This window comes from Nilaparvata lugens, chromosome 3, assembly GCF_014356525.2.
Source record: "Nilaparvata lugens isolate BPH chromosome 3, ASM1435652v1, whole genome shotgun sequence".
Classification (NCBI taxonomy): domain Eukaryota; kingdom Metazoa; phylum Arthropoda; class Insecta; order Hemiptera; family Delphacidae; genus Nilaparvata; species Nilaparvata lugens.
The window spans coordinates 21,590,010-21,603,921 of NC_052506.1; the positions used below are offsets into that span (position 1 = coordinate 21,590,010).

General features: G+C 31.8%; 1 protein-coding gene and 1 long non-coding RNA gene across 7 annotated transcripts in view; one reads left to right on the forward strand and one right to left on the reverse strand.

The window, feature by feature from the left end:
- Positions 1–3,624: 3,624 nt before the first annotated feature.
- On the reverse strand, positions 3,625–8,348 carry LOC120350352. The gene is made up of 2 exons (XR_005570704.1): positions 8,114–8,348; positions 3,625–3,810 (listed from the first exon to the last, which is right to left on the reverse strand). It is a non-coding gene; the product is annotated as an uncharacterized LOC120350352 (long non-coding RNA).
- The window catches only part of LOC111064384 (histone acetyltransferase p300-like), a 43,011-nt gene continuing 33,152 nt past the window's right edge, over positions 4,054–13,912 (forward strand). For 2 of the 6 annotated variants that reach the window (XM_039423290.1, XM_039423289.1), the window contains exons 1-2: positions 13,025–13,076; positions 13,546–13,679. In XM_039423290.1, the coding sequence (XP_039279224.1) occupies positions 13,040–13,076; positions 13,546–13,679 (171 nt within the window). In that variant the 5' untranslated portion in view covers positions 13,025–13,039. Of the gene's footprint in view, positions 4,388–12,812; positions 12,928–13,024; positions 13,077–13,365; positions 13,422–13,545; positions 13,680–13,912 lie in introns of those variants that run through there. The other 4 variants (XM_039423292.1, XM_039423294.1, XM_039423293.1 and 1 more) reach the window with 4 other exon arrangements.

The following is a 13,912-nucleotide window of genomic DNA, read 5'->3' on the forward strand; positions in this document are numbered from 1 at the left end:
AGCTTCTATCTGTGCCCTTCATCGACTTAGGAATAAAAGTTCCTACCACAAAGCAGAAACAGTTACAGCGTAAAAAATCATACAATAGAGCCTGACACTTGGAAAGATTCTGTCCGCGAAGTATCTTCCGAACGGCATTTGGTATATCAAACTTAGCCTAGACCGTCGGAATTTATTAGTGGCGCAATCCCGCAAATTATATGCACCAAGTTCCTTGCTCGACCTGTTTGATTTTGTGCACTGTCCACAATACAGGTAATAATTTAAGGTCTCTGAATCTGGTGTCTAGCAATTGCTACACTACGACGCATACTTGCAAAGAGTATTATTCTCATAGAGATAGTCATTGAGCAGATCAAGGATGTGCAGGAGTTTGTGCCTCCCGCGATTTGGACTATTAAATTAAATCTTATATTGAATCTCTCAGTCTGGTGTTCTGTAGAATTCATCCACATACTCATAAATTTGAGATTACAACACCGAGGATTCAGTGTAAGATTTTATACCTGTGTGACGTCTCCGTCTGGGGCATTATTCAAGTCAAAAAACAAGGAACCCCCCAAGGAGCGTTACAATATAAACAGAAGTTGCTCGTTTAATAGTATAGGATAAGACATTTTACAATGCATGCTTAACATCAAATAATAAATGTTGAAAGTTGAGGAATACAAGCAGTTTCACTGAGCAATAAAATAAATAAACAATTGCAATGATATATTATTTTTATTACAACACAAATCAGCTGTCAGCTGGAATCCTATTATACTAGTAGTTCTGTGAACAGTAGACCTCACGTAGTATTCTCATCCACAAGTACCTGATTGAAACTATAGACCTTAATTACATCAATAGACTGGCTTCTCCACACATCTGTGTAATCACTTGTCATCTGATTTATGATGAATAATTATATAGTCTGATTTTTACTCTAATATTGGCGTATGAAGGAGGCTCCTTTTTCCTTTTATATTATCCTTGAAATGCAAAATTTCAAAAAACCTTGTATATACGTCGACGCGCAATTAAAAAAGGAACATATCTGTCAAATTCAATGAAAATCTATTACCGCGTTTCGCCTTAAATGCGCAACATTTAAACATTGAGAGAAATGCCAAACCGTCGACTTGAATCTTAGACCTCACTTCGCTTATTACCCAACAACAATGGGAATGCATCGAAAAATAAGTACTGAATGTTGGGTTGTAGAGGATTCAATTCTCTTCAGTTTGATGTATAATTTCAATATTTTATAATAGAATGTGGTTCCTTTTCCAATTGAAAAAACTACTTTCTGACACTTCAAAACGTTTGTCCGCCATCTTGAATAGTTTGTAACACTGCTAATCCAGGATCAAACTTGTTTACAGTTGATGCAATCCAGTTTATTAACAGCAAACTACAATTCATTGTGAGCCAAATCAAGTTTCGGTATCATTGAAAATATTGTAACTGCAAAACTGTATACTGTTTGTATACTTTATACTTGTATAGTAGAATAATTGGAATTCGAACTATATACTATAGCTTTATGAGTAAATTTCAAACTACGCATACTATAGCTTTGTGAGTAAATTTTTCCTCCTAGATAAATGATTGTCTGAGTTTTTTGAAATTTTCCAGAGTAAGCCGATTCAACTAACTCTTACGGTGAAGCAAAACCTGCTAGAGCATTTCAAGAATATGATATACAATTATAAATGAAAAATAATGAGAAATGAAACAAGTATGTGTATGTTGTCTCCTTTTTATACTTCAATGAAAATAAAATGTATAACCAATACAAATAAAATAATTGAGAACTAAGTTAAAAGCATACCTATTTCCTCTATTCAAAGTTACAATTGAAATGAAAATTATGAACATTGTAAAATAATACACAATCATGCTCAAGGTGCGTTTTCTTATTCAAAGGAAGAAGTTGAAAATTTGTTTTCCAAAATGGGCGTGGTTGTAGTCCACGTTCAAATTAAATTTCGAAAAACTAGAAAGCCGGTCAAGTTTTAATTGTGATAAATTCCACGAGAACCAATCAGAGAAGCCGTCTTATCAGAAAGGTCTTCTCTGAATTGGTTCTTGTGAAATTAATCACGGTTAAAATTTAACCGAATTTTGTGCAACCAGGCTGTAAATACAGTGTTTCGCTGTAAATGCGGAACACACATCAAGAGAAATGCAAAACCGTCAACATGAATCTTGGACCTCACTTCGCTCGGTCAATGAATAATATTTTATAGTCTCATTATTTCTTTGATCAGAAGTAGATGATGTATATAGTGATATTGGAGTAAGAAGGGTTTCACTAAAATTACTATTGCCCAGGTCAGTAAAATAATTGAAAACGTGAATCTTTTGCTTTGATTGTTTTTTATTATAAATATGGCAACATGAATTCATTTTGGTTGTTTCTCTATAAAAGTTTTCTATTGATATTACTAGTCTATATATCAATAATAATTTTTATTGATTTAAATACTATCTATATCATTAAATATTATTTATTACCCCGACACATTATATTACGATGAAGTGGGGTATCATTTCTTTAAGATTGTGCAAAAACAGTAGGCCTAAATTCTGATTATTACTTTTGTGAGATAATGGAATAAGTAGGTAATCAATAATATAAAATATAAATAACAATACTAAAATTGAGTTTTTTTTAAACGAATAACTTTTTCAAAAATTAATATTTTTTGAGAAAAATTCTCTATTCAAAAATACCATGAAGAAAATATCCATTTGAGTCCATTATGTCCGCTGTACATTTACTGAATCAAAGCTCGTACTGTATAATTATGTCCAACTACATTTTCTATTTCACTTGTGGCTTCAGCTCCATTGTGCATTATGATCACTTGACTCAAAGACCTTAAGAGAATGCATCTTTAAGGTCTTTGACTTGACTTAAGTTTGTAGGTTAAATAATGAAAAAATGAATCCTCTATCTGACATTGCAATTAGATTATAATAATGTTGTTTATCCAAGTTAATAAACATTTGGGAAATATTTTGAAAAGATATTAGGGAAATATTTTGGGACTGTGATATGATACAAAAACTGAAAATAAACTATTCATTTTTTTAATTTTCTAAATATTATTATTACTGTATTTTTGTTTTGTCGTTTTTATTATGAGACTTTCACTACATGTTTCTTACAAATTTTGATGATTGTAATTTTACATACTGCATTGACTTATTGAATTGATAAAAAATGATGAACATCTGAAAACAAACTACCGTATTTCCTTCTTTGAGTTTTTATATTATTCTTCCTACATTTGTTTCTTACAAATGTTGATAATGATTGTAATTTTACGCTTTGGTATTGGAATATCACTCAAGAGAATATACAAAATCTATCTGGTTGTTTTTTCATACTACATTTTTACATATTTCTGGAGGAAAAAATAAATATCTATTATTATGATTTCAATTCAGAATAAATGCATATTATATATTTATCATTGACTTATTCCTGAAAATAAAAAATATTTACAATCATATTTATAATAATTATGCTGAATTTATATTTTCCAGCTCATGATCTTTGTACCTGATCTGATTTCCCAATAGTAAACCGTTCCTAAACTCGTTGTGTCCAAATTACAGTTCCAAAATCCATCTATTTTCTCACAAAACTCGTGTCACTTGATTTTCTATAGAAGTGTGGAAATTTATTTCATGAATAAACTCCTATGGATGTGTTGTCCAACGTTCAGAGAAATTATAATTCAGAGGACAAGTATAAACTATATCCATAGATTCATATCATTTCACATCTTTTCCAAAATTAAAATTATTACGCATCTGAAACAAACAGAAATTATAATTCAGAGGACAAGAGTATAAACTATATCCATAGATTCATATCTTTCCAGAAAAATAAAATTATTACGCATCTGAAACAAACTTTTAAAATTCGTAATCTTAAAATCTTTAAATTCATATTTGCGCGCCTTTTTTGGAGAACTAAGCTTGGAACAAGGGATTCATAGAGCTACATATTTTGAAAGCAAATTATTCCACCTGGAGCGCTGAGAGCTGTTTACGTCATTGATTAGCTATATAGTTTGTTTACAATGTCGACAGAGTGGTAAATGGTTTGTTTACAAAATCGTCCGAGCGCTCCGTCGTCCGAGTGGCTGTGTTTGTATTTCATCAGTTACGAGTAAAGTTCTATAGTCTGTACCATTATAGCCTAACATTTCATACGTAGTTTCACCTATAGGCTACCGACCTACCGTATATAAGCTGCCGTAAGTAAGCTGACTATTGAAAAATACAAAGCTTTATTTAGAATAGCTATAAATTAAAATAATTTCCCAATTAAACGCTAATTCCTGAGCCGTATGATCTGCTGTCAGTAATCCACATTTTCAGTTAGGTATGTATTTCAATAGACTTGAAAAATGTAGTTCTTTGAGTAGGCAGAACTCACCAAGTCATATCTTTCATTACTATTTCACTTTTTCCATTTTATCAGATCTCAGATCTAAGTTGCTAGACACATTTTTCTTGTCTGGCAAAATTCACCAAAGTCTTCTAGTTTTCAAGGAATCGAATTATGGCCTGTAGAGGCTGTAGTGTGGTCTACGTTATTATGGCAGTGTAGGAAGATAAGAGAAAAGGGTTACCAGATCTCAGCCTTGCCACCCAAACAGCTGACACTGGTATATCTGATGAATTTAACTGTTCATTATTGTTGAAAATAGTTAATCATTTATTTGTCAAGAAAATATATTTTTTAAAGATGTAATAATAAATGTTCATGATTGAGATTAAATATTTTGTCAATTAGTTGAATTTCTACATTGTTGATAAACGATGTGGGAACATCGCAATGTGTGAAAGAGATAGCGCCATCTGCTTTTTTGAACGATAGACATAGATAGAAACACCATTGCAAATCATACACTGCCAATGGGTGGTGTGAATAAAAACGAGTAGGTCGAGTATTTACTTACAAGTAAAGTGTAATGAGTATTTAAACTCCAAGTAAACCGATGTGAAAAAGCATCGAGTTTACTTGTGACCATGTAGGTACTTGCCAACCTGAGGGTTTACTATAGTGAGGTTCACGTTATAATGACAGTATTTGATCAACTTTGGTTTTGCTATCATTCGACAAAGACGGTGGTACTATCCTTTTCTATCATTTTCATCTTTTTACAATGATGACAATCATGTTTTTGACAGTGTAGAAATATAATTAGTTAATGCAGAGAATCGGCATCGCTATTCTTCAATCTTTATTCACTGCCATTATAACGTGGACCACACTATAGGAAGTATTTATTCGCGAGACAACTGAATTCACAAGAAAGGCAAGTGAATACTTGTAACGCCACACAGACGCATCATTTCCTGCTGTGACTTGTTCTGTTTTCGCCGCTAAACGCCGATTGCACCTGAGTGCAATCTACACAGCACCAATGACATTCGGAATGCGAAATTTTGAAGCCCAATCTGCCTTGGCCTGATTTATATCTTCAATAGTGCGTGGAAATCTTCATACGTCGGCACTATTTTATCCAATACACTTGAAAATGTCGTTGGCAATGCCACTTTGTAATCCTGGATCACTGAGGTATCATAGAAAAATTTCCATTTTTTTCCTTACAGTTAATCCTCCACCCCTTGCATCAGTGATTCCATTAAGAAAGTGCAAAGTGAGAAAATCTACGTTTTTGCTCTCAAACCGTAATAGTCCCTTAGATAGATCTGGACTTATATCACACCGGTCTCTATAACGTTTCACACGACGCAGGTTCATAAATGCAGCCATTTCTCGTGTACAAGTACGACTGCAAGTCTGGGGTCAGGTTGACTTGCAAATGGACGAGTATTTACTTGCTACAGGAGTATTTACTTGCGTTTATTCACACCAAAATTGGAATTTTTGGGGGTTTACCAGCCTCTCAAGTGCGAGTAAGAGTAAATACTTGTTTTATTCACTTCAATTTTGGCGTTTACTTTTCATTCAAGTATCTACTTGTCCTACTCGTTTTTATTCACACCGCCCATTATAACGTGGACCTCACTATAACAAAATTCATAGAGTGCTTCTATGCGCGAATGGACAATCTTGCAACAAATTTTCTGCATTAATATTTTCATTTTGAAGTATTTTCATCTAAATTGAATTTTGACAACAATATCTTGAAAGTTTGAACACTATGTTCAGCAACTAGCAAGTCCATTGGACTGAGGTGAATATGGAGGAGAAAATATCAACTTAATACCTTTACTTACAAAAGTGATTTTCAAACACTGTATTTTCCAAGCTAGCAGAAATTTTTTCAAGATTTGCATATCCTAAAACTATTGTAAGTGTCAACGGACCTTTATAGTTCTCAGGGTATGACAGCTTACGTATAGCCAAACTATACCAGATCTATACTAGATCAAAACTGTTTTTCAATAATAATTTATTCATTATCAAAACATTTTGAATAATAGCGGCATATCGCATTAAAAGCAAAAACCTAACCTACCATTTACCTCTCAAACCTCTTATGTTGCATTGTTTTTTAGGTTATACCTATTTATGCTTAATACCTACAATTCGGTTATACGTCAGCTTATGGTTATGATTCTCTCGGCTGTGATTTTGAGAATGGGAGAAACATGAAAATTTCACAGAATATAGCCTACCAATATATTAATGATGTTGATATTTTTATACCATACTTATACAACCATGAGTGCATAATGTCTCTTGGACAATAAATGAAATTTGAATTTGAACCAATAGCTGTTTTAGAAAAAAATTGTCATGTCTCTAACTAGAAAATGGAGAGAGATAAGAATTGGTTTCTTATTACCCCATTCAAGTGTATATGAATAAGAAACACAGCATTTTTCACGATAATAGAAATAGCTGAAAGAAAAAAAATTGATTAAGAGGTTCTATTAGTCTATGAACAGGTTATAAGAAGAGATTGGGAGCAAACTGATTGGTAAAAATAGGAAAAATAAAAATTTCCGCAAAAACAACATGACTTTGGGTAGGTAAAGTTTTTGCAAGGGTCCACTTGAAGTATAGATTTCCATATCAAAAAAGTTTTTGAAACCTTTGAAATTTTTATATGATATGTGAATTTGTTCACATTTTTAAACTCACACATTAAATAAAATAAAAATTTTTCTCATTCCCCCACTCTCACCTATAATTTTTTCTATCACACTTGTTGCTTTCTGTTGCTATTCTTCATTCAATTATAAAGATCATACTATCCTTTTCTAGCTCTACAACGTTGCCAGACCGCATATAAGAAAGGTAGTAATATAATCAACTAACAAAATATATTTTCTTGCCGAATTGAAATAGGCCTATAAATGATTATTTTTAACAAGAATGAATAGGTACAGTACCGACCCGGTAGTTAATAATTATATTACATCAGATATATACCTGTATCAGCTATAGTGATGTCCACGTTATAATGGCAGTGGAAAAGGATACGAGAACGGCGTTGCTCATTCTCTGCCTTGCTAGATTATATTTCTACATTGTTGAATAACGATCTGGCAGAGTTGTGGAGCTAGAAAAGGATAGCGCTATCTGCTTTGTCGAATGATAGACAAGGATAGCAACACCAATGTTAATCAACTACTGACATTATAACGTGGACCGCACTATAGTCTTTTTTTAGGGCTACTCGTGAATATAAATACAAATATAAATCTAAGTACCCTTTTAAAATTAAATAAAAATGAAATAGATTTTCTAAAATTAAATTATAGCTATAGCCTATCAGCTATTATCCTCTAGGCCTTTAGAAGGTAGTTGCAAGGAAGAGAATTGGCAAGGCTGGTTTCCTATCTCTCTCCACTGCCATTAAAACGTGGTTTACTTGGACCTCACTATGAGTTTGTTAGTTTTTCGAAATAGCTTGTGTCAATTTATTTAACTCAAGGCTCTTCCATTTTCCTCAATTTTATATTTTTTTTAAGAAGGTGAATTTGACTTTTGGAAATATTTGACTGGTTTCATTTTAAGGTTTTGGATTCGGAAACTAACTTTTAAAGCTACTAACCTACCAAAATTGAATAAATTCTCAAGGAAGAAATTAAGCTCTCCATTAAGCTTATCGTAATAAGAACTTACTTTTTGAGATAATAGCGCACATGAGCTTGTGTGTGGGTGATTTGATGTCAAGAACAAACGTCCATGGCTAACGGCGTGATTCGAACCCACCAACAGCAGCACTGTAGCGTAACCTAACTTTAGTGCGAGTCTGCCCTTAACCTACGCTACTACGCTACGTAGTAGCATAGGTTACGGTCTGCCACAGTGTTAACGGGAGTGCCTCAGATCTGCGAGATTTCATTTTGTCTAGTGTATGAACATAACCTATAAGTTTCTGTTCAAATCAGTGAACTCTAAACTAGCTGGAATACACTAGCAACACAAAAAAAGTGAGGCAGCTGGTAAAGATAGGCAACCCGCATTGCTGTGGGATTCGTTCATTTTGTTACGCATTGGCTCTTATGGGAGAATGCATTGCACAGTCTCAATTTCTATTTTATTTCTATATTGTATGTCTTATACCACGGAAGCGTTATTTTTCCTTTATTAAGCAGTTCATTGTTAACTTTTTGAGAGCAAAAATAATGGAATAGGTTGAATATTAATAAAGAAAAGAATTTTTTTATTTGTGACTGCAGTAGTTTTAGTATTGTCAACTTTTCACAAGCATGGGAATAACTTTGGGCCAGATTTTAGAGAAGCGTATTATTTATTTATTTTTATTTATTTAACAAGGACAAATATAAACTGTCATGAAATGATTGGGAATAAAAAAACAGGCTCATAGTCCAATCTCATATTTTTCACAATAAAAGTAGGTAAATAAAATAAATTATGATGATTCAATAACACAGGATTATTAAATTATGTAATGATAGCAATATACTAGGTATTCTGATAACATTTCAAATCAGTGTGGGAGTTTCAGAAATGATGCAAAGAAATCTATGAAGAAACATTATATCAATTGTATTATAATAATTATGACCATATGATAAGCAAACAGTAAAATATGCTAAATAATAATTATCATATAATTATAAATTATATAAACAATAATATACATATAATTATACACATAAATTATTTTATAATTGTAAATTGAACGATTATTAAATTTATTTGAAATGGGAAGATTTCAAAAATTAATTACAATTCAGCTGATAGCAATATCATATTTTTCAAAATAAAAGTAGGTACCTAAAATAAATTATGTCATCTCATGATGATAACACAGAATTATTAATCATTATTGTAAAGCTGTGTTTACACAAAATTCATTAAATGTTTATTTTTTCGTACTTATAGATTCTATTAGATTATAGTATTATACTGTGCCGAGCACTAATTTTAATTCAGGCCTTTTTCCAAGTTATAATAGTAAATTTAATACGCAATAGACTAGAGCCATTATTGTGAGTTAGCGAAATAAATTATTTTCTCTCTCTCTATTATGAACGACCATGACTTCGAGTTTCCCATGATAGATATTTAAAAATTGTGGCTCCGAGTCGTCGAGGAATGTAGATTATGGAATTATCTCTAAAACTTAGCCTTCCTGTCGCGACATAGTGTGTGATAAGTTGGAAAACAGCAAGCATTGAAATTATAACAAACTACCGATTTTGCAGTTACTATTTGGTCCAAAGGCTCTAGAAGCCACGCGACGATTGGTCAAATTGATTCCCTTCGCCCAATAGGAGACCTGTTTCTAAATACAGTAGTGGGGGGATTCCCCAGCCGCGAGACCAGATTATGTTTCAGAGGACACTTTGCTAGGAGCACTACGAGATTAAAGATGTAGTCATTATGTTTCGCCCTTTTTGGGGAGGCTTACAAGTTTATATAATTAGTTAATGTAGGAGCTAGTTTTATTTTTATTAAAGTTTAAATTTTCTAGTAGTGCCATGTCCTGAAAAGTTTAATTGTGTTTCTTCTTCATGTACGAATAATTGTTTCTTCAAATAACCGCTAAGGTACGTAAAATAAGGTTAAAATATAATTTAGGGAATTTAATTGATTGAAACTTCCATAAGAGTATGGTATTAACAAAGCCTGTTATTTTTCAAGTTAATAATATTGATTGAGAATAATCCTTTTGATTTTATTAGTGATGGAAGATACTTATAAATTTTTTCTAAAGAAGTATAGAAAGTTTTCAGTTACGTTACATTTGAGTTATTGTTTCTGGAGATATATTATCGTAGAGTATTGCTGAAAGTCAGGAAGATAGCCTTTAAATTGGAATGAAATTTTTAAGATTATGTTCATATTGAGTTTATGACATTTTATAATTTATATTTTTCAGACTCTGTTTTCTTATGTCATTAAGGCTTTCGAATGATTTAGTAAATTTTTTATGATAGAAATCTTAATAGACGAAGAAGAAAGTTTTTCTTTTCCAGGAAATTAATATTAATGAATGTTCAAATTTTAATACAATTTAAATTATTTTCTATGTGTCTACTAATTTTATTTAATTAAAGGTAAAAACTATCTACAAGATGGATAAGGCAAACATTATTTTTACCTTAAAGTGAAATTTTCAATATTTTTTTCTTTTATTGTGTTATAAAGTGTCTTGTTTTATTTGGTGATAAATTCATAATTCTAGTTGATACTCGTTTTTGGACTTGTATTTGTAGGTAAATCAAATCATAAACTCTGGACTGTTCATTTTAAATTAAGGTTCTGAGCAGTTTTGGGCGAATGCCCGTTGTTTACACTTGGATTGCGTCCTATAGTTCATAAATAATAAATAAAATAAATGTTGGCTAGCGCACAAGTTTCCAACAATACTAGCCGAGCTACTATATGAAAAATTATATTTGATTTCGCAAACCAAACGAAAAATATCATATAAGTTAGCATCATTTCAATCTGAATTATTCCTTTTCTAAGAGTATTATATCAATTTATATAAAAGTTAACATCATAATTAATGAAGTATTCATTTTCTAAAAGCATTATATTAATTTATTACGGGTGTTTTAATAAATGTTGCATTGTATATTAATGACACTCTGGCAAGTAAATTTGTTTTAAATCTGTTAAATTTTGAGAATGAAATCAGAACGTCAAGATAAAATCTAAATTAAATAACAGAATAAACTCCTGTTTTAGCTTTTGATGAATTGTAGGAAGAGTTAGAAATTAATGCTGTAATACATTTATTTACAGCGGTTCATGTGTGTCCCCAAACCAACTTCTTGTACTACCACCCCTTTGGTTCCGCAACTTTATGTAACACCGCTTCAAGACACCCGTTCAGACGACAGGTCTAGGGACGTAAGAGGACGTCGCCGTCAAGCCAAATTCAACCGGTAAAAGTTCACCGCCAAAAACAAGGTACTGTAACCCCGACGATAAAGCAACGTACAGACCAACGAAAGTGCAGTGTAGTGAATCAAAGGTTCATTCGAGAATGTCAATCAAAAGTGGGGATTCAAAATTATTATGAAATGGGTTATATGGGTTACTATCGACGAAACTTGGGTTCAACGGGCTTTTCTTTCTTAAGTAATTTTATGTTGAAATTAACTTGTTATTTGATGACTGATATTGTTTGGTTTTGTGACGTATTGCTATCTAAACGGGGATAGTAATGCCCCCCCGAATCAGATGAAGAATGTCAACAAAGTAACATGAAATTGTTGTTTCTGTTGTTCGATTTTAGTTGCCAATGTTTATTGAAGCCGTTTGTATTTTTCAATTATTTCAAATTGTAGTGTTATTCTATAGTATAAACCTATTAAATCAGGCATGGCAAGATTAATTGAAGTTTTCTTGACTCTAGCCCGTTCACCTGCATAAATTAGGTATAGACTCAGGTATTTTCTAGATGTGTCGGCCTATTTCTAAATTCTAAATTTTATTCAAAATTATCTTCTTTATCACCTTTAAAAAGGTGAGGCACACAACTGCGCCACTGCTGCTGAATGTTTAGCGAAAGGCACAATACTATCAGATTCTATTAGTATTATATGCTGCTACTTACACTAAATTTATATTATACATTATACATAAAATGTATGATACGCCTACTGTACCTACATAATATACCGTATACAAATATTATGATAAATATACTATATTTATTATATGCTGATGCTTAACACCAAATTTATATCCATAAATTACATGATACATAGAATGTGTGATAGAATGAATGATAGTCTTTGTAGGGAAACATTCACAATTTCTGCATCAGATATTATTTATTCTTTTTTGAATAAGGATTAATTTGTTCTTCAACTATGTTTTTTTATTTTAGATGCTATAAAGTAGGCCGAAATTTTTAATAAACATAGAAACTATGACAGTACGGTATAACTTACTAGGAATATAACCAAATTTGTTGTTTTATTTTTGGTCAAATAAACTGATCAATATAGAAAGAAGTATTGAAAATGTATGTAAAACAAAAAGATTTCTTCAAATTAATTAACAGAATAAAAATGTTTGACTTACCTGTGAAATGGTATTTCATTTCCTTTAACATGCCCATTCTTGCATCCAAATGCAACACAATACATCACCATTTTTCGGTCGTATTTTTTTATATTTTTCAGTTCTACGCATTTCACTACAAATACATCACAATATTTAAGAGAAAAGGTTGTGATCTAATACTAATAGCCCTAATACTTATTCAAATCCGTTTTTAAACTTTAAAAATGAAAAATCGTACTCAAGAGCTGCAACAGCCTGCTTGAATGTATGAGTACGAGAGAGAAGGGAATCCCACACGGTATGCCTGTCTCACTCACTCCGCCTTACACACTTTTGGTTGTAGCTAAGCATTGGACAGCCCGTTCCAGTTAGTTTAGAGTTCACTGGTTCAAATAGGTTTTGAAAGTAAAAGAAAAGGTTAGGTTTTGGTGTCTCAAAAAGTAAGTTCTTATTACTATAACCTTAATGGAGTATACAATTGCAATATAAAAATGTTATTTGATAATTTTATATGATAAACACAAATAAGGGAAAATTGAAATACTCGCACATATGAATGACACCCGTGCTAACAAGGCTGGACCTATAGGCGAGTGAGGCGATTTTCTGTTAGGCTTTACCTTGAGACCAACAGTCTTTCATCAATTTGGAAACCTAAGTTATGGATTAGGCATTTTCAATCAGCACTAAAATATCCCGAAAGAGAATTGAAATTTGGGCTTTAATATACATATTAATAAACATATATACATTTATAAATATATATATAATATATATATATATATATATATATATATATAATATATATATATATATATATAATATATATTAAGATATCAGAGGTATCTGCACAATTGCTTTTTAATCATTCTTGGTTTCCAGATAAAATTTCTGCAAGTAGACCTAATCTCTACATTCTCTCAAGCCATCACAAGTAATTTCATCTATCATTAATAGGCTACATACTAACTTTGAATTGATTATTGTGTAGGAAGTAGTACGGTAACTTGATTTCAGTGAAAAATAAAGGTTTAAAGTTAATTTATCGATATTTCTAGAATCGTGTTGGAGCATAATGGATGCTGAAGGAGTCGAATCCTCTACTGCCGAGAAACATAAAGCCATTAAACAGCAGCTGGTGCTCCTCCTTCACGCCTACAAGTGTCAGAGAACTGCTGATGGAGGCTCACAGGTCACATCATTCACTATTTTATTCATTCTTTCAAACAATTAGCTTGCAATTATTACTGCAATTCGAAGAAATCTTTTAAATGCTATTTAATGATTGGAACAGAGAGTTGGATTTACATTAGAGCAGCGAGTAGAGAGGACTAGTTGATACATGACCGTGTCCGGATTACTCATAATCCAGATAATCGATTTCAACTCAATTTTATCTTAGCTCTAACGTGTAGAAATAATTAA